Source organism: Zalophus californianus, chromosome 14 (genome assembly GCF_009762305.2).
Source record: "Zalophus californianus isolate mZalCal1 chromosome 14, mZalCal1.pri.v2, whole genome shotgun sequence".
Lineage (NCBI taxonomy): Eukaryota > Metazoa > Chordata > Mammalia > Carnivora > Otariidae > Zalophus > Zalophus californianus.
The window spans coordinates 55271791-55298883 of NC_045608.1; the positions used below are offsets into that span (position 1 = coordinate 55271791).

The following is a 27093-nucleotide window of genomic DNA, read 5'->3' on the forward strand; positions in this document are numbered from 1 at the left end:
GGAGGGGGAGGTGAACCATGAGAGACTATGGACTCTAATCTAAACTGAGAGTTCTAGAGGGGAGGGGGTGGGGGGATGGGTTAGCCTGGTGATGGGTATTAAAGAGGGCACGTACTGCGTGGAGCACTGGGTGTTATACGCAAACAATGAATCATGGAACACTACAAAAAAAACTAATGATGTAATGTATGGTGATTAACATAATAATAAAAAAGTCCATAAAAATAAGATCGTATCAGTGATTTAATGACCACCCGCAGTGCACTAGATAATGCAGTATTGTTTTGATTCAGATTTCTTTGATTAAAAACATACAACAAATTAAAGAAATACAGTTACTTCTATAATTACTGGCCTTATCAATAAATATACCCTTGATGTATACAAGTATGCATTTCATATTACAAAAAATATAGGCTTGTAATAGGATGTGTGATTACTTAGGGATGGAGGACAAGATTGAGAATGATTTGAAAGCGTAGACATTGTCGCACTCTTTGAGAAGACTGGTTTGTACTCCCTTGTACCTTATCCTCAGAAACTGGACAGGGATGAACTTGAATTTGCAGAACCTGATCTGGTACTTGGGCCATACACATTGAATTCCTAAGTGCAGATGCCTAAGGAATCCTCAACTCGAATACCTCAGGCAGATACTTTCTCTATAAAAATGAAATTTGATTGATTCCACTCAAATTTTTGACAATAGATTTAAAAAATTTTTGCATGGAAAAATGTTACATTGCCTTTATTATATCTTCCAAGAATTATACTTTTTCTTGGACCATAGCTTCTACCATCTATTAAGTACACTTTCTATTTTCATTAAGTTTTCTCTATCTATAATTAGAAAACGCCAATAAAATTTACTGCTAGGTTCAATAATCCAGATATCTTTCTTCTTTTTGTCTTTTACCTTACATTGTTAGAGCTATTGGAGTTTGCAAGGCATTGTTGCATCAGTAGTGAATTCTATTTTTAGTTTATCATTGACGTGGTCAGGGAACTAGTGATCCACCTTTTTAAGGTGAAGAGACTTGCACAGACCTCAAGCTTCTCACTGCAAAAATGTAAATACACAGATAATTCAAGTGTCAGTTTGCTGAACTTTCTAGACAACTGTTACAGGATGTCTCCTATCTTTACGTGTTCTTTGCAGTCTGTATGACAGAAGCATTTTTACTTAAGTAACTGCTTTAAATGTCTCCTTTGCTTTTTTAGTACAGATGGGGTGAGGGAGTACAATTTATTTCACATGTAAACTACTGGAAAAAGCTCTACTTCCTAAAAGCTTCTCTTCTTCCATTTGGTAACAAGTGTTTCAGAACTAAGTACATTGCTAAGAGTTTCCAAGGAAATTCATAGAAGATCTGAGAGAACCGGAACTTCCATTTAAACCGCTTTACTGCTGAGAACAAAACAAAACAAAAACGAAACAGTCTGCACTTAAAGTAAATGTACTTATTGAGATGACGAGAAGTGATTAATGATGCCATCAACACACACACATACACACATATATAGTAACATGCAGGGAGTCATTTCTTTCGCTCAGTTAGGAGCATTCTATAGTCTCCTCCCCTTGCTGGCCATACAAAAATTAAGACAGCCAACACAGAAGACCATTCTATGCAAAGGTGCTCCCAAACCCACTAAGATAATAAGGCAAAAATCTCTTGACCAAACCCAAGTCACCTAGTGATAAGAAGTGAAATAACAGAGATGCTAGATTGTGTTTCTGACTTGAGAAACCAAAGCCACAGCAAGAAAGCTGTTAACTCTCAGAAGAACAGGTTATTACATTAACAAACTCCCTTGTAGCATTATTTTACACACTGGCATGATTTTATAAACAATGAAGATTTGAGAACTATTGACTTAAATAAAACTACAAAGTAAATACAGTCCCTGACCCAGTAAGTATAGATACATGGCTGGCAAGAAGTAACCAAGTACATTGCAAAGTCATCTCTAAAATTCTTCCTGATGGCCTTAAAGTTTTACTATCAAAAAATAAAAGTAAAATAGCATTTGAAATTTTCAACTTTAAGTGTAACACACTGCCATTTAATTATTGACCAAAAAATTGAATTAAAAAAAAATGTCACTTTATACAGGTTTCTCACACTCAATTTTGAGTTCCTTTGTTAATATGACCAAAATGAAATTTTAAAGGCAATGTTCCCTTGAGGTTCTAAAATTGGATTGCAGATATAAATTTTTTCGTTAGTGATTTTATATGATATCATAGTATTTTTGGCCTCAGAAAAATCAATTTTAACAAAGCAATACCAAATCAGTATCTTTAACATTAAATCTTAGTGTATTTTGGGGATAAAAAGTATTTTTTCCTAATCATATGATATTCTTGTTTCTCCTGAGTTTTTTTTTTAATATTTTTTAAATCTAGGGGCACATGGATGGCTCAGTTGGTTAAGCATCTGCCTTCCATTCAGGTCATGATCCCGGGGTCCTGGGATCGAGCCCCACATCGGGCTCCCTGCTCAGTGGGGACTCTGCTTCTGCCTCTCCCTCTGCCCCTTCCCCCATTCATGCGATCTCTCACTCTCTCTCTCAAGTAAATAAAATCTTTTAAAATAAATAAATAAATAAATTAATTAATTAATAAACCCAAATCTACATTTACAGCAACTCAAAACATACCTTTATTTGCAATTTGGGCTCTACTGATTAAAAAAAAAAGGACACTCTTAGATTATTTTTTTCTTAGTCCCCTTTTCACATAATATTCTGTTTTGGTAAGACAGTTGCAATGCTCTACCTGGTGATTCCATGGCAGGCCTGGTGTCAGATATTACCTATGTAACTGTCACACTCAAATTCCTACTTCTAATATCAACCTTCCCTCTGAGGCTCAACCCTGAGTAACAGAAAATTCAGGTATGTCAAATTTAATATTTTGAAATTAAATTTATGTGTTCTTTTCTCCAGATACCTCTTACAAAAATCTTTCATTAAAAAACAAAACAACACCTGTTCTATCACCAATATATCTTGTGCTAGTTAATGCATCACACCAAGATTTTTTTCTTCTCTTACACTGGGCTTCTCTTAGTCAAACAACACCTTAAGTCCTCTCAGCTCTATCTTGGAAATGATCCTCATCGCGATACATGTGAGAAGCCCCCATTGAGAATACACAATTCAGAGCCCCATAATTTCTCTCCTGGGCTAATGTGATAACGCTCTGGCCAGTGTTTTTCCCTTCAAATCTTGTCCACTTCTCAAACCTTTTTTTTTTTTTTTGATTTAATTTAAATTCAACTAATTAACATATAATGTATTATTTGTTTCAGGGGTACAGGTCTGTGATTCATCAGTCTTCCACAACTCCCAGCGCTCACCACAACACATACCCTCCCCAGCCACCCCATCCCCCCAACACCCTCTACTCCAGCAACCCTCAGTTTGCTTCCTGAGATTGAGTCTCTTATGGTTTTGTCCCCCTCTCTGGTTTCATCTTGTTTCATTTTTCCTTCCCTTCCCCTATGATCCTCTGCCTTGTTTCTTAAATTCCACGTATCAGTGAGATCATATGATACCTTTCTCTGATTGACTTATTTTGATTAGCATAATACCTGTCTTTTAAAATTATTTATCATGTTGCTTTTCTCTTTAAGGACTTTGAGATTTTTTCCTTGGAGAACAAAACCTAGAAGCTCCCGGCATCCAAAGTTCTTCAGAGTTGGAGAATAATCTTGGCAGTCACATTTTCTATTACTTCCTCTTATAACACTCTATACTCTGTCATAACTTAGACTGGAAAAAAAAATCTTAACAGTGTAATATTCTGAGCCATTTAAATGTCCCAAAAGAGCAACAATATATAGAAAGTTTCTCATAATTAATTTTTTTCAAAGAATCGGCTCCTGGTTTCTTTGATCTGTTCTATTGTTGTTTTAGTTTCTATATCATTTATTTCTGCTCTAATCTTTATTATTTCTTTATTTCTGCTGGTGTTAGGTTTTGTTTGTATATGTTATATCTGATGATGGTTTGTCATTTAATTTTTAATCCTGTTTCCAAAATTTTAACACATGTATCTAAGGTTGAATAACAAATTAAATTTTTTCTTAAAAGATTTTTTTTAAAGTTTCTTAAAAGGTTTTAGGTTTTTTCTTTTTTTGCTTTTTGTGAGAAATCAAAAAGTGTTATATAGATAAAGCAAGTTTAGATATGGCTTTCATCAAACTAAGAACTGAGAAAGATAGTATTTTCCTTTTTCACATCCTAACTAACCTAAATTCCAGGTTAACAAAATATTTTTTCCTCCCTAAGTCTCTAATATATCTGCCAGTCACCCTTAAACAAAAGAAACAAGTCCTATTTATCTGAAATTCTTCTACTTCTTTTCCTGTATACAATTATCTTTATGAAAAAAAATGCAATAAAAGCAAATAGAGACTAAAAGATATTGTAGAAGAGAACAAAGACCTCAACTGTGTGTAAATGAGTTGCTGAATTCTCAGATTGCTATAGACCAAAAAACCTTGAACAAATACTCTACAGAAGATGGGAGGTCCAAAAAGAATGTCAAGACAATGATATTCTAACAATTAGAAATTTCCCTCAAGGCAAGAACCTAAACATGATAGCTATGTCAGAATCTTTAGCTATAAAAATATTACAACTGTAATAAAAATTCAGAACAAATAGATATTATAGTTGCAACCAAAATTCAGAATACTTTTAGTGTTAAACTTTGAGAAGCACAATGGAGGCAGTAAAGAATTTTTCAGAGCAGTTAACCATTAGCTACTATATAGGAATCCCATTAACATGATGTCAGAAGATTAAGGCTAACTCTGTGCAATGGCCATCTAGAGTATAATGTTGGACAGCCTGAAGAGGTGTATTATTTTATCTACAATGTAATCAAGTCTGTGATACATAAAGGAGCTTCATAAAGGGATTTAATTAGTTACTGGCAGTTATCAATTCTAGTCTGATATTTATTTTATTTTGTCCACATATAACATCTATATATTATTGGCTAATGCTAAAATAAACTAAGAGGTATTAATGCTGTTGTGACTAACATTTTATTTCAAATTAAATACAAAACGCACGCTACTTTAAAAGATACATTAAGAGTAACAAACTTTCTTTTCATTTTTTTCATTTCATATTAGGAAAGCACCAGTTTTCCTAAAGTACAAGACTAAGCTACAATTTATGTTAAAACTGTGGTTAAATTCCTTGTCACAAATGGCTACATAAGCTTAGATTAACAAATCTCAGGCTGAGTACTTTAAAAGGGACCCCTCAGATACTATTTGTTTATCCCAGATGGCAGTCACCCAAAATCTTCTCAGTATGATCCTGGGAGTTTTCATCACTGGCTTAAAAAAATTAGACTCAACTGGAAAACAGAAACTTGAAAATACAATTAGATTTAAAAAAAGAAAAACAAAAAACTGGCCACAGCACACAATTTTCATCTTTTCATTTTGAGCAAATAGAGAAACTTGACTAATGATGTTATTTCAACACTGATGTTGGGAAATAATCATAGATGATTTCAAAATTAGAAACAGGTGTGTCAGCATGGACGAATGAGCAGAAAGAACAATCCCTTCTTAATGTCACTCTACATAATAGATTCCTTCATGGCTACTTTTGATGAACATTATGTTCAATCATATAGTAAACATAATTCCATCTGAATTGTGTATCTTGAAGGAGCCACATAATTGAGATCTTAATTCCTACATATTGGAATAAAAGCTTACAGGTTATTATAATTTAATTTAATCTGGGTGTAAAAATTACCCATCCATTTTGGTATTTCAGGTATATTAATTATGAAATAGTCAAACTAATTAGAAAAGCCATCAAAATGGTGATGCCAGAGTCACTGAATCATAATGCTTTTATATTAATGTGAAATTAACTTTTAAAGGGAACATGCATGAGACAACATGAACTGAAAATAATCTAGTGATGAATTTAACACACATTGTTTAAGCCTGACTACATATGGGTGTGTGTTTATATATATCTATAAACAAATTCCTATGCTTTTTGTTAATGTTCCTCTCCTGAAGAGTACTGTTTCTGTTACTTATAACTTAGTTATGTGAAGTGTTCTGATCTACTATGTTGGCTGTGGGTATAGGGTATATAGTAAGAAAAGAAATAGCACTATTAGGGTATTTCTTCATACATCAGATGTAAAGTTTACAATTTTATTTCCATCTATGATGAAAAACTAATTTGTTGTTCAAGAAGTCACTAACTTCTAGGGGTTCTCTAACTTCTCAAAAATATACACAAGTAACCCCATTAATGTTCTTGAACACTGCATGTATTTGGAGTAGTGGTATTATCTTCCTTAAGATACTGGATTATGTTATCCTACTCCATAATAAATTTTGGTAAAAATAGTATAACTAAGCTTCTCTTTGAGTCTGCTATTTTCCATGCAGAATTTTCCTGCAAGATCTCAGTTGTGTTTATGACTCATCTATCTCTTCTATACCAAAAACCTCTAAATCTCAATCTGTAATTAAGACCTTTTCCTGAGTCCACATTTCAACCACCTACTGGACATAAATACCTGCATAACCCACAGGTGCTTCCCAATCAGTATGACAAAACTATACACTTTCTTCTCACACTCTCACTTCTGTAGCCATAATTTGCTCTTCCTCCTGAACTCTTGACTTCTATTAATGATACCTCCATCCAGTCTCCTGAGCTAGAGACCTCGGCCATATTGAACAGGCCCCCTTTTGATTACCTCATATGGACAACCCAGGATGAAAACTTACATGACTGTTTAAAAAATGTTCTATTGAATATCCTATTTACTGGACTACACATCCAGCTAGGTGCTGGGGATATATTATCAGATAAAATAGACTGGATCCCTGCCCTCAAGGGGACCTACAGAGGTATGGGAGGGGAGAGAAACTAGGGAAGAGGAAGAAATGAAAACTATAGGATATAATAAGTTCAGAGAGTGATAACCACTAATAATGAAAGAAAATAGGGTGATGTAAAAAATAATTGGAGATGGGTGTCCAAGAGGGAAAGCATTTCTGAGAAAAGTATATAAGCCAACAAGCTAAAAATGATAAAAAAGAGGCAGTCATATGAACATACAGGGGAAGTGTGTGTGTGTGTGTGTGTGTGTGTGTGTGTGTGTGTGTGTGTGTGTGTGAAAATTGCACAGAAATCCATCCTACACTTGATTATGAAACATTCTTCATACCCAAAGATCTCTATGATCCCCAAGATTTCGTTACATAATATCAAATATTCACATAGCTTAGACTAGAATTTGCCTTACAACAAAACATTTAAACACCCATTTTTGCTACTGAACTGAATATTCTCACTTCCCCCTTCAGATGTGCTAAGAGTGTTCCCTGGGAGTAGAATCACTATGAAGTTAAGTTAGCTTCCTTGCTTTCTGGCTGCTAGGATTTGGTCTAGGGGAAAGCTAGCCAGGATTCAGAGGTGGAGAGATGGGAGTGCCTGGGGTTTTCATCCCCCAGCAGCCTCAGGAGAGGCTTGTCATGCTCTGCTGCAGCTGTCTTCATCCTCTGCTGAACCTGGATCCTACCAACCAGCCCCTCTGCCAGGGCTTCAGTTCTTATCTGGTTCTGCTAAGAGTTCCCTTCCATTGTTCCTCCAGGCTTCTCTCACTTGCTAGTCTTGCTTCACCTCCTCTTCTGCGTTTCCTTAGGCCATCCCACACCTACGTAAATAGTCCTATTGTTAAACAGTCTTCAATATTCTTTCAGAGGATCCTGTGTGGCTCAGTCCATTAAGCCATCTGCCTTCTGCTCAGGTCATGATCTCGGGGTCCTGGGATCAAGCCCTGTTTGGGGCTCTCTGCTCAGCGGGGAGTCTGCTTCTCCCTCTCCCTCCACTACTCCCCCTGCTTGTGCTCTCTCCCTCTCTGTCAAATAAATAAATAAACAAACAAATATCTTTAGAAAAAATATTCTTTCAAATATGCTTTATGTGCCCTGCTGGGTCCCAGAGTGACATAGTGGTATTCGTTATTGAGCCAAACAGTGAGCAATGAGTACATTGTCTTACCTAAATTTGTATTTCCTTGTTATTAAACATTTTTTTTTTCTTTGCTGGTGTTTGTATTCCAAGCCACTATTTCTAATTGGCTAGTGTTCTAAGCCACTAACAGTAATTTTCTCCAAATTCTCGAACACAAATATAAAACCCCTTGGAACATTTTCCATATCATAAATCCATCCATTGTCCCATCAGTTCTGTATTTCTCCTGGACACTTCTCTCCTGGAATTCTATCTTCTTATTCTAATCTGGAAAGATTCTTCTCCAAGGCTTCCTCCATAACATCACTCCAGATATTCTTCCAACCTCCTCTGCCCCTTCTATTTTGGGTCTCCTCTTCTTAGATTCAGTGACTTCTTCCTTGGTTTATGTTCTTGTTTCAGTGGAGAATATTTTCCAATAACTTTCTGAGAAAGATTATTAGAAGATATATACCAGAAAATTATTTTAAATTACTTTTACCCTTACATTTGATTGATAATTTTGCTGGATATAGAATTGTCTTTAGAATTTTCCAGGTTTTACTCCCATATATTTTAGTGTTGAGGACAGTTTTTTACTGGGTGATGTCCTTTGGCTTTCTAACTTTTTATATGTGACTTTTTTTCTCCCTAAGATTTTCTCTTTCACATCACCATGAAATTTTCAGAACACACAAGATGGACTGACTCACATCTTTGTTTGTATTTACTGTCCTGATAACTTTATGGGCTTTTGTTCTGGTGATGCATGTTATTTAGTTCTGAAAGGTTTTTTTTTTAAATAATTTCTTCATATTTTTTCTTTCTATTGACTCTAATTAGCCAGAGGTTGTCCCTCCTAGACTGATCTTCCTTTTTAAAAAACTTTCTCTTTAATTTTCCATTCTGTGTCTAATTTTTTAAAATTTCTGCATAATTTCCCAAATGACCTTCCAACCCTGTGACAGATGTTGGCAAGGACACGGAGAAAGAGGAACCCTCTTACACTGTTGGTGGGAATGCAAGCTGGTGCAGCCACTCTGGAAAACAGTATGGAGGTTCCTGAAAAAGATGAAAATAGAGCTACTCTACGACCCAGCAATTGCACTACTGGGTATTTACTCCATAGATACAAATGTCTGTGATCTGAAGGGGCACATGCACCCCAATGTTTATAACAGCAATGTCCACAATAGCCAAACTATGGAAAGAGCCAAGATGTCCATCAACAGATGAATGGATAAAGAAGATGTGGTATATATATATATATATATATATATGTATATATATATATATATATATACATACATACATATATACACACACATACACATACATACACACAATGGAATATTAAGCAGCCATCAAAAATGAAATCTTGCCATTTACAACAACATGGATGGAACTAGAGGGTATTATGCCAAGCAAAATAAGTCAATCAGAGAAAGACAAGTATCAAATGAACTCACTGATATGAGGAATTTGAGAAATAAGACAGAGGATCATAGGGGAAGGGAGGGAAAAATGAAACAAGATGAAACCAGAGAGGGAGACAAACCAAAAGAGACTCTTAATCTCAGGAAACAAACTGAGGGTTGCTGGAGTGGAGGGGGGTGGGAGGGATGGGGTGGCTGGGGGATGGACATTAGGGAGGGTATGTACTATGGTGAGCGCTGTGAATTGTGTAAGACTGATGAATCACAGAACTATACCCCTGAAACAAATAATACATTATATGTTAATAAAAAAATTAAAAAATGATCTTCCAATCCTTCAAACAATTTTGACTATCATATATATTTTTTCAAGTTCAAGAGTTTGATTTTGTTTATTGTTCTTTTTCATGTATTCATTTCTTATTTCAAGGAAAAACCTTTTTAAAAATCTGAGAATATGGGTTATGTTTTTGCTTCAAAATTTTCTTCTGTTCTTTTCTTTGCTTCTGAAATTTGAGTGCCAGGATTCATAGTTCTCTTCTTCTCTGGATCCTCAGTTTTTGAGAGAAGATTTCTCATTTTCTGAGTGGAAGAAATTTTTAGGCTATCTCCATTCTTGGAGCTAAAATGTGAAAAGGCCTTTAGCAGAGATACAGAGCCTTCAGTTTGAAGAATTTATTCTGCCCATTTTCAGTATATTGTTCTTGCTATTATACCTGGCTTGCTGGGGCTCAGAGCCTTTTGCCTTTATTTCTCTGCAGGATAAACCTCTCATCTCCTCCTTGGGGGATCAGAGGAAGAGATTCCATGGTAATACAGAATTGGGGAGGGGACCAAGGGTCTAATAACTTCTCAGGTCTACTGAGCCAATTCCTCTATTTTCATATTCATGCTTCTCCACTTTCTGTAATACCGGGTGCCCTTAACTCTGAGACTTTCATGGTCTACACGGATTGAATGGCTTCTTATTGGTATCTCCCTGCTATCATTTGCATGTCAGATTTCCATTTTCCTTTTCTGAATCCTCCCCATTCTGTATCTCCTTGTAGGACTAACTTCTTTATATTCCACTTACAATTATTTTAGTGTGGTTTTGGAAGGAAGCAGAGATAAAGGCAAGGATTTACTTTGCCATGTCAAAAGACATGTGTACTTTCAAACTAATATATATAAGACTACAGGTAGGAAAACTTCAGGATGTAATGCAATATGTTTAGGATTTGGATAGCTACATTAAGTATATCTTTTAATCTCAGATTGTCATTTGAAATGGTTTGAATACATGAGATGGCAAACTATCTGAAAGTTTTGTTTGATAGAAAAGGAAAATTTAAAATATGTGAGTAGAAAGATCACACTGTCTCTGTTGTAAGAGCAATATAAGTCATTAAAGTTGACAAATAGTTTAAAACTGGTTAAAAATGGCAAGCAACAACTCATGCTAAACTTACCCCATTTTCTTCGTGAAAAAAAAAAAACTTAAAAGTGCAGATCATGGTGATTTTCTAGACACAGAACAAAACACATGACAAAATAAAGCAGTGTGTGCTGAAAGAGAGCACCATGAGGATGGTTCACATCTAACAGAATGACCACATCCAAAGACAGGTGAATGGATCAGAGCAGCTAGAAAAGAGGTTTTGAGAAGGCATGCCACAGAGTTGTGCTCTTAGCCTGTGCCAATCGAAGTTTAAACTGAGACATGTCAGTGTATTGATAGAATACTGCACAACTTGGGTGATAAGAAGAAACAGGATGCAAGATGGGAAGGAGGACAGAGAAAACAATATGCAAAGTTAACAGCAACAGGATTTGAATAACTTCATTACAGGCTGATATTTTATACAGTGAACTCAACAGGGCTGAAAGTAGAGCTTGAACTTATGTCCAAAATATTATCTATACACACAAAGTGAGGAGGAAATGTTGTACCATTAGCATCTCTGAAACAATGTAGTTATAAGTGAAAATATTTGCTGAGGGCAATGTGCAGGACACTGCAGTTGTAATAAGTGATACAGAATGAATGCCTGCTTCCCATGAACTTACACAGGAGCAGGGGAAACAGGTAATACTTAAGAATTATTGATTATAATTGACTGAAGTATAACAAAAGAGAACAATTAATATTAGAATGCATATGACAGGGGATATAATGTATGGATGAATTAGACAAAAATTATCTAATGCCATCTTAAGTTGCATTGATAAAAGTCTATAAATCCTAGAATGCTGAGCTGCCTGCATTTAATTATTCCTTATTACACTAAAGAGAGAGAGAGAGAGAGAGAGAGAGAGAAGGAGAGTTAAATATATTACCAGCTAATACTTATAGAGCACTGACTATATTCCAGGAACTGTGCTATTTGACTGTCATATTATCTTAATCCACATGACATCCCAATGAATTATATATTATTAAACTTTCATTTTACATATTGGAAAGACAGAGGCACAAAGTTTTCTAAGTGACTTATCCAAGTACACATAGCTGTTAAGTATCGAAACTGAAACCAGGCACTCTTGACTCCAGAGTTTGTGGGCTTACCCAATGCACTATGCTGAGCAAGTTAGACCTTCCTGATGGCCACACTGTGAGCCAGGATAGACTGAACCTGTCCAGGCAAGAAAAACCAGGCTGCTGGAAGATCTCAAAGCTTTAGAATGAACTTAAGGGAACTGGGGATGTTTCACCAGAGGAGACAAAGAGTAATAATCATTTGTTCGTTCACAGGGAATGATCTTTATCAGGCTTAAGCTGTCAAATACTGCTTGGAGCTCTTTCACAGCTGGTAGAAAAGCCGATCCAAAGCAGATCGTACCCACTCAGTGTTCCACAGGATAAGTTAATGTTGTTAGGGAATTAAGACACAAAAGGCAAAAAAGAAATACGGCTAGCGCTATCATTTTAATATTCCATGCTTATCTATTTAAATGTGAAACAAAGTGACAGCAGAATTGAGAAATTTTTCAAATAAAAAATATTCTATTTTCGGGGTACCTGAGTGGCTCAGTTGGCTAAGCATCTGCCTTCGGCTCAGGTCATGATCCCAGGGTCCTGGGACTGAGCCCCGCGTGGGGCTCAGTGGGGAACCTGCTTCTCCCTCTCCCTCTGCTGCTCCCCCTCCTTGTGCTCTCTCTCTCTCTCAAATAAATAAAAATTAAAAAAAATTTTTTTTTAATTTTATTTTCATCTGTTTACTTAATAAACAATACTTACTCTGATGAACACTAAATATGATTTTTTTTGGTATGCCTCATACTAAATATATTTTTAGGTATATCTTCAGATATTTATAGGCAAAAATTCAAACTTGGTTTTTTTTCCATCTTTTAAAATTTGTAACTGCCCTCAACTATAGCTTCGAGAACAAACGACATTCAGTTATTAAGGAAGGGGCATTTTAATTCTAAAATAGCCTTTAAAATAAAATTAAGCAAAGTGAAAAATAATGGAACCGCACAAGGCTATTTCATCATGAATTCAGCATTATCTTTACTTCAAAATTTCCCTTTGATGGGATTTGTTGTTTGTTTTAACCCAGGCACTGTGCAGGAGGCTGGATTTGCTGATAAGCAGTTTTTTCATTTCAGTGCAAAATCAGCAAGGTGATTAATACTTTTAATTTCCAGAAGCCTAAATAATGCAAATGAACTACAACTTTCTTTCCTCCCCCTTCTCCCTCCTTTGTGGGCCTTTCCTGGCAAAGATAAGAGAGGATGGGGTCCTTGTGTAAAGGAGTGAAGAGCTGGTAAGAACATGCCCTTTCCTGTCAGTGGCTCATCCACAGTTGCAGTCAAATGCTGGCCCAGCCCTCAGCCTGTTTGTCTGCAAGTGTGTTTGGATGAACAAAGGCGCACAGTTCTATCTGCCCTGTGGAAGCCATCTAAATAGGGTCATATTAATCCTTGTACAGCTTTCTGAGTACTGTGGAATAAAACGCTGTATAGGTGTTGAACACCACCACCACCTAAAGAACAATATGATCATCTCAAACTCTGTAGAAGGGCTAATTAAAAACGAGGGCTTCATTCTAAGACGTGTGCCTTTTGGCGCTTGCTTAACGCAGGCTGTTAAGCCTCGTTCCTTCCATGGCTTTAAAATGCTTCATGAGCTATGGGCTTTCAAGATGCTTTATCCCAGGAATCCTTCATTTTAAATGAATTAATTTAGTTGTTTTTCTGCTTTATAAATGTCTTTTAATTCTAGCTTAAGGACTCTGCCCCCCCCCCTTTTTTTTTAACCAAACATGTCTTTGCTATGATCAAACATTATAAATAATGTGTTTACCTATTTGGGGACCCAGAGGCTTATTTTCCCTTTGAACTTACCAGGAACAGCAGGCAACTCAGTTCAAAATGAATACTGATAGATTCATTTTGGGTGGGGAAAAAAAAAATCTGCCCAGTTGTTTCTCCTTCATGTTTTGTAGCAAGCGAGGCTGTTGGTTCCAAGTAGCTCACAGAAATCACACAGCTAGTTAGAATTTTAAAAAGGAAGTAAATCTTAATTCAGTGGTTGGTTAAAACAAGGTTCATAATTCAGCTTGAATTGAATATATAAATCTATATTTGTATATTCTTGCTGATATATGTTCATATGTCCTTCATGTATTCTTACTGATATATGTATTATTTCTAATACAGCAAGTATTATCTCAAGGGCAAAACCACATATTCTTCCATGCTAAAATATGGAAAAAGAATCAAATCTAAATAGCTTTCTTATTCTATTCTTTTAACAGTATTTTCTGTTCTACTATCAAAATGTGGAAAGGAGTTAGTATTTGCGTATTTTTATAAGTTGGAATGGGTAAAACCTCTACAGGCTATCTTATTTCTCATCCTAATTCTTTTGTTCAGAGGATTAGCAAAGCTTTAATTTTTAAAGCAAAAATGTTGGCAGATATATCCAGGTGATAAAAGACTCAGCTAACATGAGGTAAATCAAGTCTTGATATGCTATAGGTGGTACACTCAACTGCTTCTAAGTACCCAGCGAAGTATGTAAATGAGAGAAGGGGTCTGACTATAGGACAATGAGAAGTTGTGGACAGTGGTAAATTCCAGAGCACATGCCCCCCTGAAAAGGGTTCAAATGCAAACATTTTCCAGCAACATTTAGGCCAAATAAACACTTCCATGGCCTGCTCCCATTTGCCATCCTATATACTTTCGAGATATATATATATATGTATATATATTTACTGTATTGAGAAATTATTCATTTTAATTTTATTATTATTTTTTTTAGAATACTGAAGGAGTGTTTTCCTGACCTGTTGAAGCAAGTCATGAGTTAACAATGCAGGGCTCTACTGAATTATTCCTGGAAATACCTATTAGACCTAATGAGTTGTCAAGATGAATTGGGCCCTGTGGCCACAGCCAGAACTCAGCGCCAGGTTCCCTATCTGTGCCTCACGGACTGAGGCTGTTGAGCTACCTGACACAACAGCATCCATTGCATTTACTTCATGCCTGAGGTCCGAAGAACATGGGACCCTGACGTGTCACAAAGACAGAGACCAGATCCTTTCTTCCTCCTGAGGGGCTTGCTCAGGAAGGGATTAAGGGAAGATATTTGAGGCCAGGCAGCCCTGATGTTTATCCCCTCAGTGCTGTGCAGGGGTGAATGTGGGCTGTGGGGTGCTTGCCTTCATACAAAGATACATACAACTTTTCAGACCCTGTCTTGAGTGGGCATTTCTATAATTAATAAATCACTGTCAAATTTTCTATGGTGCTTTCAATATTCAGAAAAGAGCAACGAGGTAAACAAGAAACAAAAGATGGCCATATATATATATATATATACACACACACACTAATTTTAGTTTAATTTTTTAGAACAGAATATATACATTTAAAGCTTGGTCAGCACTTTACAGCTAATGAATGGACAGTACTTTTTAAGAGACAGCTCATTAATAATTGGTTTCCTCCTAATCATTAAGAAGCACTTATTACTAGTCTAATTATAGATGGCCTTGATTAGGGGAAATGTACACAGTATATATGCATGAATCACTGGGTTCTCTAACAGCTTTGTCTCTAAAGCAGAAAAACAATGTAAATCTACATAGTATTCCCATCTTGTACTTAACAATTATTACAACTAAGTAAAATGTACTTAAATCAGTGGGCAATAAGAGTTACTTTTTACCCTGATTCTTTTAAGGCTGAGAACCCCTTCCTCTGGCCATAGACTGAACTGAAAATGAATAAATAAATACAAAGCACTGAGCTTCAGCATTTAAAAAAAATGCTTAGGAAAAATACAAAATTTAATATTTTTAAAGAAAGATTATCTGGATGTGGGGGCATGAGGTATGTAAAGTACTTTTATCGGTTTGACAGTAGCAACCTAACAGAGTATATATATTTGCTACATTCATGAAAGAGCAAAGCATATAGCAAGAGGCAATAGGGCTATATTCACCTTTCTTTTGAATTTTATTTCAAATGTTTATCCTCTCCATACCTATCACTGATTTAAAATTTTTAGCATTTCTTCATATTTTGATACAAAATTTTATTTTGTATAAGAGTTTACTATATTTATACTATGTAGGAGAGAGAGAGGGGGAATCTGGGCCAATCTCCTGATAATAAAACTCATGTAATTTTAAAAAACTAGCAAATAAGTGGAAATATTAGCCCTACCTTACATCTTTAAATAAGTAAAACCCAAAGATAATTTATAAATTTTTCCCATTTAAATAGCACTGGAGGTAGTAATATATTTTCCATTTATAGGTATTGTTTAAGTTCTATGCCTTCAATAGTTCTGTTGGTTTATTCTTCTTAAGTATAATACCACCTAACAGACATACACACATTCTTCAAAAAATGCAAAAATTGGAGTTAACCCATGTTGCAGGTTGAATTTGCTAACACAAAGGAATTAGCACTTGATTTGGAAAATTTTATAGACAGCATGCTTTGAAAAAAGGGTATGGCTGGGCCACCCTATCCTAAAGATTTTAAGTGTGACTTCTAAGTCCAGTCAACCATCTCAGGCGAGGCTAGGGATAGAAACAAGGTTATCTAGGAAGGGTGTGTGAAGAACCCTCACGTCAAATAATGTGGATCACCTCAACATCCACGGAAGACTGACAAATATATTAAAAATGTTATGCTGGCAGAGAAATTGCAAGTTTGAAATGGGATAGAATGAAAGAAGAAGGATTTGTAGGGCAAAGGAAGGAGGCAGAGACCTGAGGGAGGGTGGAGCTGACGAAGCCAGCCTACCAGACGTCCCTGGGCTATGAGTGCAGGGAGCCTGGGGCTGCTGCCTGGCTGGGCAGGGAGCATTGCACCAAAGATGGCTATTCTCAGGCCCTGAAATATAACGGAATTTACCCTGCTGGGTTTGGACTTACTCAGGATCTGTGATCCCTTTTTCCTTTCCTATCCCTTCCTCTTGGGATGGGAATGTCTATCCTACGCCTGTCCCATCACTGTATTTTGAGAACATCTAACTTGCTTTCCAGGTTTCCCAAGTCAGCCGGAGGAGAGGAATTTTGCCCCAGGATGGACCATACTCAGAGTTTCACCCATACCAGATTTAGATGATTTAGAAGATTTGAGACTTGAGTTCATTATATTTAGGGGAGATTTTGGATTTAGGATCGATCCTGGAATGGGTTAAGACATCTGATGAAGTTGGGATGGGCGACTGCATTTTGCAAGTGGAAAAGACATGAATTTCGTGAGGAGGGCAGAGGGTGGACTGTTACAGGTTGAGTTGTGCCCCTCAGAAACATATGCTGAGGAGTGCCTGGGTGGCTCAGTCAGTTAAATCTCTGCCTTCAGCTCAGGTCATTTGGGATCCAGCCCCACATCAGTCTCCCTGCTCAGCGGGGGGTCTGCTTCTCCCTCTCCCTCTGCCTTCCACTCCCTCTGCTTGTGCTTGCTCTCCCTGTCAAATAAATAAAATCTTTAAACAAAACAAAACAACATATGTTGAATCCTAACCCCTGATACCTGCAAAAGTGACCTTATTTGGAAATCGGGTCTTTGCAGGTATAATCTAGTTGAGACTAGACTGAAGTAGGATGGGACCTGATCCAATATGACTGATGTCTTTATGAGAAAATAAGAGATGCAGACACAGAGGAAAGATGCCCCTACGAAGATGGAGACAGTGATTGCTACCACAAGCCAAGGGATGCCTGGGGTTACCAGAAGCTGGGAGAGGAAAGGAAGGATCCTCCTCTAGATGCTTTGGAGGGAATGTGGCCCTTGCAGTACCTTGATTTTGAACTTCTAGTCTCCAGAGATGTGAGAAAATAAATTTCTCTTGATTTAAGCCACTGAGTTAGTAGTACTTTGGGATGGCAATCCTAGGAAACTAACACAGCCCACTCTAGTGAATATTGTTTTTCTCTGGCTTGTCAGCATTTATCTTCTCCCCCTCCCCCTTTTAGTAACTGCTTCTGATTTTTGCTCTCCCGCTCTTGTTCCATGTGCTTTGCAGAGCTGACTGAGCCCATGGATCCATGGGCCTTTGCATTATTCTGTTCTCTGGGCCTCAGCAAGTGCTTCGGGGATGCATGTGTAACCCAATCACAGTCCATGGGAAGATGGAAAACTGTACCTCCTGCTGCCATATTGCTACCATGAGGAATAACTTGTCCAAGAATAGAAACAAAGATGGGGCAGAGATCTCAGGGAGATCCTATTTATCTATAACATAGTCAACCCCATATAAAGCTGACCCTATTGCTAGAATTTTTAGTTGCCTGAGCTTATCAATTCCCTTTGCTCAAACCATCTCTAACTATATTTTCTAACACTTTCAAGTAAGAGATTTATGGGTGTTCGATCTCCCAACTGGCACTGTCCTCCTTCATTTGCTTTCAACAGTCTCTGAATGCCAGGTCCCTCTCTCCTGGATCACTTGTAACCTTAAAAATAAAGTTAAGCTTTTGGTCTGATGTTTTACCAAGTACTCAATGAATGAAATGCTTTGACAATTCCTAATTCAAGTTATTTCTGAGGAGAAAAAAGTTCATCAGGTTACCTCGTCTCTGAATGTGGACTGCTTGGATACTTTCATATCTAGTACCTACTCTTGCAGGCGAGAGCAGACAAATGTCTCTTAACTTTTCCCCAGGGGAGTAATACAGAAGAGTCTCTCTTCATATATATATGGATTCAAATATATGTATATTTGAATTACATATATCTTTAATTTTTGTGCCATTGAGGTGAATATATTTTATGCTTTTAAATACATTTAAAAAGTTGGTTCATTACAGTAATAAACTATATTTTAATGTCTACATATTCAGTGTCCAAACAAATTGTGCTTCCAAGCTTTTTTGGAAAACTCCCCAATTTTCAACCTGATTCATAACAGAGACAAAATGCAATTTTGACTCTAACTCTTCAATTTAGTTTATATTCTTTTTAGCTTCTTGTATATGCATTCTTTTGTAATTTCTGAAATGCTGGTTTGAAATTACTATAGAGTCAATATATTATATTCATTTTTTTCAAGCTTTACGCAAAACCAAAATATTACTGTTCAGATATTTTTCTTTTGCCAATAGCTTTGCTTATATTTTTATCGGGTCAAAACATTGAGTGAAAAAAATGCAATTATTCAATTCCTCCTAAAGGTGGAAATATACATTGACTGAGAAAGAGAAAAAAGCACTCTCATGGTTATGGTTATACTAAATTTTTATGATCTTTTTATGATGCCTATTCCATAGCTACATAAGGCCATTGTTTGGAAAATATTTAGAATTTTTTTAGGTCATGGTTTAGAATATGCAGGTTCTCTATTGATCATACATAGGATTAGGATTTTTATTTTTTTGTTTTAGGCAGAATCATCCAAGATTATCATAGATCTTACTTATTGTTGGAATAGATAATCTTTTTTTGTGGAAAATTACATAGTCATCAATAGTTTATCTGAGTGTTTCGAGATTATGCATGCATTAACAATTATAACTATAAAATACGGTCATCTAATGATATCCAACTTAACGTTATTATTAAGACTTTGGTTTTAGAAAGACATGTCCACATTAATGCCAACTCTAGCGTACTAAACCAAAAGTAACATCTTCAAAACTCAAATGAGTACCCCACTGAATAATCCCAGAGCCTTCTTTTTAACATGTTGACAGATACCCTCTCCTTTATGTAGATATATTTATATATGTTCACATCTTTTATATGTAACTTTAAGTGGCTATCTTTTGTGGATAAGACAAAGATGAAGGGGTGCATGCATACATTTGTGAGTCACCAAAGAGTAATTAAGGACAAAAATGTGCTGAGTATGGACACAGCAAACAGAGCTTAAAAAAAAAAAAAAAAAAAAGCTACATCCAGTTTAGCATCTAAACATTTCTTTTGTTAGCAACACTTTAAAATACCTTCTCCCCAAGGAACAATACCCTAGATACATGGGATCTACTCATGGTGGATGGTGCTGCAAATCACCCCAAGGCCTGTGGTTGTCATTGCCTTTACACATGGACTTCTTATGAAAGGAGTACTTAAAAATTAGATAAGCACCAAATAAAGGAGAAAGATGGCCACCGCTAAGGAGTGATAAACATTCTTGTATATCGTTTTAATGTGGTCCACTTAGGGTGGGACTTCCTCCAGAGCCTACAACAGCACTCTTAGCAAGCTGCTCTATTCAGCCTGCTGCTATGACAACTATCCAGAGGCAAATGTCAGGTCAGCTCCCAGCATCTGTGTCTTGCTATAAATGCTTTGTCAGAAACCTACAAGCTGCCTTCTTTTTTCTCACTGAACAAGTAAAAGCAACAGTGCCCAAAAACTAAATGTTGAGATATTCTTCACCCTCTCCCCAGCTTACATGCTTGGTAAAAAAAAAAATGTCAAAAGTATTTTTATTTTCCCCATTTGGTGCTAAAACTATGTGTGCTGGGCTGTCAGTCAACATTTTAAATTGTAGTATTAAATCTAATGATTGCTGCTCTACCTATTACCATTCTCAGGCCTGAGCATTCCTACTGTGTTAGAAGGCATCTCATTAAAAGGCTATTTCCTTCCCTAAAACCGAACTTTTTGCCATGCTACATCAAGCCACATATGGATATTTACTTAGTGCATAACCTCATCCCAGTATATTAGTAGGTATATCTTTGAGGCTCAAAATGATGAAAAGCTAAGGCTGTTTTAATCCTACAGAGTGATCTGTAATTGTACAGTCAATATTCCAAAAGACACCTGGAGGCCATTGTGAGCAATGTTAGGTATTTAATCAAGCAGCGCAGTATGTCAGGCTGAGAGTTGTTACTACATAGAGAAAAGGACTCATTTGGTGAGCTGATTTGATCCAGAAGGGGCTCCTTAAACAGATGCACTTTGAGATGGGGACAAATAAGCGCAGCACTGGAACTGGAGAGGAGCAGCAGCCTGGGCAAAGACAAGTGGGTGGAAAGATTTAGGGTGTGTTTAGAGGATGATGAGTCCTGCTCTACTTTCACAGACCTCTAAATCCTCAAAATCTCACGCAGCTAAAAAGAAAACAGGAGTAACAATGAGGGGCTGCATTTCTTTGTACCATTTTGAGTCATGAATGATAGTAATAATGTATGTACCTCACTGAGGTGTGGGGAAAAATTAAATGAGAAAATTTGTGTGAATGCAACACAAAGGGATAAGAGAACAAACAAACATGAGTACAATTATGTGTGATGTTGTTCCCATACACGTCCTGGTTTATTTCCCAAACAGAGTGCGGCTGAGAGTTGGCATGTTAAAGAACTTGGAATTTAAACCTGAATCTGGGTATTTGAAATGGTTTCAACAAATGTTCTTAGAAGAAGAATTATCAAAGAGTAGTTTAAGAAATTGATGTAAAAAGCTACAGAAAAGATTCCATATTTTAAAAACCTCACATACAGATCCTTTAGAAAGAATTAAAGAAAATACACTAATAACTGGGCAGTTCCCTAGAAAGGAAATGTTCCTCACACACATGGAGACCGTACAAAGCTTGACAGCTTCTCAAACTTGCTTCACAGGCAATCATAAAGGAGAGAAAAATGAAACTGGATTAAACTAATGTGACCTTCTGAGTTCCCCACCTAAAGTAGTATTCAAATTCTTGCATGTTATGAATGTATGATGGCATTAAAAACTGAAATTTATGAAGCATTCTGATTTTCATTACTCAGAACATTACCCTGAAATAAAAAAGGAGCTAAACTCTTTGTACTATATTGGTCTTTTTTCTTTTTAAAGAGAAATTCCACTTCTAGAGAAATATGGAAAAATCACTGAAGAAAGGAAGGTGGAAGAGACGAAGAAAATCTAAAACAAAATTAATTTTTCCAGATCTGCTTCTTTTATAAAATAAATTTATTAAACTAAGTGGTCTTCAAGGTTCCCTGGAGCTCTAACTTTTTAAAATGAGTCTACTATGTCCCATAGTAAAAATGAAAATTTAATAACTTGAAAAAGAGACTCTTCTTCTGTAAAGTTGTATATTAGTAATCCCCAAGTATAGTGACCGTGTAAATGCCACACAGGTGTATTTAAAATATCCCACTGCTTCTCATTCTCTGGACTCTTTGTTTTCGTTTTTTTTTTTTTTTTTTTTTAGTAAACAAAGGTGAGAGCCTTCATTTTTTTTTAAAAGATTTTTATTTATTTATCTGACAGAGAGAGAGACAGCGAGAGAGAGAGAACACACAAGCTGGGGGAGTGGGAGAGAAAGAATCAGGCTTCCCGCTGAGCAGGGAGCCCGATGGGGGGCTCGATCCCAGGATCCTGGGATCATGACCTGAGCCGAAGGCAGACCCTTAAGGACTGAGCCACCCACGCGCCCCTGGACTCTCTGTTTTCTAAAGCTTGAATGAAAGCCTACCTTCTGCCTCTAACTTCTCAGGTTCCCTCACCTGAAATTAATCATGGAGCATAAATAACCAATAGGAAAGACACTGGCATAGGAAAAAACTTTAATTGCTGTTTTTTGATGCAAATCACAATGCCTTTGGGATTCAAATAAACTTTTCACTTACATCTACCTATTTTATGACTTAAGTTTATAGTTACAGCTATGATCTTTTTGTACATTTGCTCTCTGCCCTCTTTCCAGAACTCAGAACAAGGACTTCTATTAAATCCCACTTAAATGTTCCTAGAAGATTTGGGAGAAGACGAAACACAAACCTCAGAAGTGAAACAGGTGACCGTTCGTGCCATGTGCTGGTTTTTTTTTTTTTTTTTTAAGATTTTCATTCATTTATTTCACAGAAAGAGGGAGAGAATGCATAAGCAGGGGGAACAGCAGAGGGAAAGAGAGAAGCACTGAGCCCTATGATGAGGGGCTCCATCCCAGGACCTTGGGATCATGACCTGACAGAAGGCAGACACTTAACTGAGCCACCCAGGCACCCCCAGGGGTTGGAGTTCTTTGCGGGTCCTTGAGTATCAGGACCAGACTGCGCTATTATGTTTCCTTATATATCAAAATGAGCACCAAAACCAAGAAAAATAAAAACATGGAACGTTACTAGAGAGGTGATTTAATGAGAAGTTTGATCTTAATGTAGGAAGATCACTGGGCTTTCAACCTAATTGTATCATTTAAAGTGTTATTTTGATCTTGTTTGTGTTCAAGGCAAAACATTAAAAAGAACTTAGAAAGAAATGGGACTTGGTTTTTGATCTATATAAGCATCATTTTCTTCCTGATGAAAGATCGTGGGTAAGGGCTCTTAGAAAATATGTTTGCATAAACTCCTAAAATAGTGAGAGGTAGTCCTTCATATATCCCATCAACAGGGTGTAAATGAGAACAAATACAGACATGTTCTAGAGACATCTAGAAGCCACTGGGTTGTTGAAGCAAATACTAATTTAAAATGTTGACAAGGCAAAGAACACTGGTAGCACATGACAGATGGGGCTTCTTCCTGAGGGTGAGAAATTGATGAGATTGATCCATTTGAGCAAAACTGATCAATAAAGATCAACTTAGCTGGCAAGCCTATCAGAAATCCAGGCTCCTTTCACCATTATGAGAAAGAGGTAAATTACCAAGAAAGCAGGTTGACCTGCCTTGGGGGTTTTCTCCAAGACAGACTTTATAGGATCGCCTGTTAAAGCACCTGTTATGTGGTACCTATGCTTGCAGCTGAGGCTCTAATAACAGAACTGCCCAATCCTTAGTAAAGATTAATAACTAAATCGATGGTTAAATTTATGATCAGTAGACTTTTGTCATGAAATGAAGATGCACTGAAAGTTTAGAATGAAATGAAATGAAAGTAAAATAAATAAATGAAATGAGAAACAAAAGTAAAATCATTTTTAATGAAGGGTAATATTTAGCCACCCAAAATACTCAGCTCTGCAGAAACCCCACTTTCCCACAGTGCTGAGTTACTGAGAGAAAAATGTGGTTCTTGAGGCCACTGGTCTCACTGTATTTACCACATGTCATGTCAAACATCATGTCTCTTTAGGAAGCATAGTCCAATTTGTCAAGTTATTACATTATCTAATTTCTAATAAATTTGTAACTATGGCTAAATTTCACCAATACACACAATATTGTTGTTTCAGGTTAACTAGTGGGTTTTAAAGTGGTTAAAGAGAAAAGACAAGACAAAAAATGAATAGATTATGAGAAATAAAGTATAAAAATGAATACATTTGGCATAAGCCGAATGTCAGATTTTTCATTTTTCTACTAAGCCTAAAAATAATCCATTTTAAAATAAATATTAACATAAATGCTGTATTCATGGAGAGCTCAGTAAACCATATGTTCCTCTGACTTTGGCACCAAAAAGTGTATAAACATATTATGTGAATTTCTCTGTCTGAATTCAAACCACCTACTCATATCCTGACGTTTATCCAGAAACTAATAACATCCTAAGCCAAAGATGTACCTAAAAATTTAAAAAGAAATCATTTCTATAAGAATGTGGGAGAACGCTCAATGAAGCCAGAAAATCAAATAGTAAAGTGGAATGAATTAGGGGAAAAAAAAAAAAAAAGACAACCCCATAGATAGCACCCAAAAGGAATAAAGGTTTTTCAGCTTCATATTCCCCATGCATAAAAGAAGGAAACCATTTGATCTACATGCTTCGGAGTATTATGAGGGGCCAGCAAAATGATGTTCTATGCATCACTACACAGATATAAATTGATACACCATTATATAAGGAAAACATATATACTAAGGAAAACTTTTATACAGAAGTAACCATATTCTCAATTTAAGTTTTAAAAAAATAAAAACAATCATTGATGAAAACTGTAATGTCAGTTTTTTGAGACATCATAAAAAGAAAAAGATTAAAAGACTTTTAAGACAGAATAATCTTTGTATATAATTCCATAAGCTAAAACTATAGAAAAACATTAAGCTTCGATTCCTAATTAGCTGAGCTAATGTTGTGGCATGGCGGAGTCGGCATTCCCAAGACTGTCGTGTTTAATTCAGAAATGCCCGGTAACCATAAGATTCTTTTGTAGCAGATTCATCTTCATAATCACTCTTTGGCATAGTCTCAGCTTTACATTTCATCTCATTTAAAGAGCAAATTTGAGGGGCCCCTTGGGTGGCTCAGTTATTAAGCGTCTGCCTTCGGCTCAGGTCATGATCCCAGGGTCCTGGGATCGAGTCCCGCATCGGGCTCCCTGCTCCATGGGAAGCCTGCTTCTCCCTCTCCCCCTGCTTGTGTTCCCTCTCTTGCTGTCTCTTTCTGTCAAAAAAAAAAAAAAATAAAATCTTTAAACAAACAAAAATAAATAGCAAGTTTGAAATGACAGGTGGTAAGGAGAGTAATTCCTTGCTGAATCAGGACCTTGCATTTGCACCAGTGTCTCCTCAACACTTCCTTGTCTATAGGCTTCTGAAGCCTCCTAAAAATAAGACATTTCACTCTCCTTCTCACTCCTCTCTGGCATGTATTTAAAGTCCAAATAACACCATAGAAAGCACCTACACAATCTAGTTTAAACCTTCATGTCCAATCCCCTCTCTTTTTAGGTCTTCCCCACAATCTTGTTTCCCTCACAGGAGACTGCGGTTTTTAATACTCAAGAAGCTTTCATGTGTGAGAATGCTCCATGTATCTGGAATATCATCCTCTAGCTTTTTTGTGTGTCAAAATCTCCTTTATTTCCCAAGGTCCAAATCTAATAGTGCCTCCTCTGGAAAGCCCTCTTGGATTCCCTAGGCAGAATTAAGAGCACTGTCCCCTGGCTTTCACAACAATCTGATCACACCCTTATAATTTCCATGCTAAAATTAGCATTTACCATGCTAATTTCACTTATCTTTAATGGCATGTGAGTTTCTTGAGGAAAAATATTATGTTTTATCCATCTGTAAAGTGAGAATAATGATACCTGTTCAGCAGCGATATTGCCACAAACAAAGTCATATATGCAAAGAACCAAGTAAATCCAGCACTTAGTAAAGAGAGGTTCCCCTCTCCTTACTTGTTTCATGGCCTCTGTATGTAGCAAAATATCTTCCAGATGACGAATAGTTGCTAAATAAGCAAACCACTTTAGGGCTCATTTACAAGTAATTTTCTACTATTAATCATGTTCTTTGCTGATAGGGATAAATTAAATATTTAAGGAACTAGCCAGAGAAGTTAAAAAAAAATCATGGAAAAAGTGTTAAACTTTTAATATCCATTAAAAGAGATATCTTGCAAAAACTCAAGTTGGAATTAATTCATATTCAAAGCCCAGCCACATTAATGCTGAAAGAATGCAAACTCATAAAGCAATTATTTTGCTCACAAAATATCAACAGAATTCAGGTCAAGTATTCCTCCCCAGAGAGCAAATAAAAATTCCGGGAAAACTATTTTAACCCTGCTTCTCAAATATTATATAATGTGTACAATAAGCTCAAACTTTTGAAATGGAATGGTAAAAATGCATTATCATTATCCATAAGGGATATTTTATGTAACTGTAAAACACTTTATTTTGGTATATACCTTTACTTTTCTTAGGTTTTACACATATAAAACTGCTATATTTTTACAGAAATACAATGGAACATAAAATATTGCCATATTTTTATTATTTAAAAATGTGATTATACATATTCCCAGAGTGTGTTCTGGGCTAATAGAAGTATGACGGTAGCTTTGCAGTAGTAAGAATGTTTGTAATCAAGTTTCTCAGCTTTTGCGCAGGGGCAGTATTGTAGCCGATGAGGTTTATCCGAGGCGTGATTATTACTAATTGTAATCAAGTTTCTCTGGATTGGTTTACTAATTGGTCTATTCTTTGGTGCTCATGAATTTAAAGTCATGGTTGATATCCACTGGGTTAGCTATTTCCCATACAGGGAAAATTCTATTCCTTTAGAATATGATAACTTACTACACATTGCCTGGCATTTTAGAGATGAGGTGAGTAGGCAGATAGTTCGGTGTATACCCATCAGAGAAAGAGAAGAGCTGCGAAGTCATGCCTTCCAATGGTGAGCATGCAAACAGCGTATTTATGGATGATGAAAACTGATGAAACACGCATTTCTGAAGGCCACAGAACCTTATCTTTTTGGGGTATTTTATTTGTAGCAAAGTGTTGGATGTTGTAGCATCCCTATTATAAATAACATAATGGGGACTTCAAA

General features: G+C 36.4%; 1 protein-coding gene and 1 pseudogene across 15 annotated transcripts in view; one reads left to right on the forward strand and one right to left on the reverse strand.

The window, feature by feature from the left end:
* Nucleotides 1-27093, reverse strand: part of NOL4 (nucleolar protein 4) — a 412809-nt gene that overhangs the window by 64465 nt on the left and 321251 nt on the right. The window contains exon 10 of one of the 15 annotated variants that reach the window (XM_027577289.2): nt 13866-13938. The exons of 13 other annotated variants lie outside the window; for them this stretch is intronic. In XM_027577289.2, coding sequence (XP_027433090.1) covers nt 13882-13938 — 57 coding nt within the window. In that variant the 3' untranslated portion in view covers nt 13866-13881. Of the gene's footprint in view, nt 1-13865; nt 13939-20741; nt 20877-27093 lie in introns of those variants that run through there. One more of the 15 variants, XM_027577288.2, reaches the window with a different exon arrangement.
* On the forward strand, nt 26636-26760 carry LOC113913445 (annotated as a pseudogene).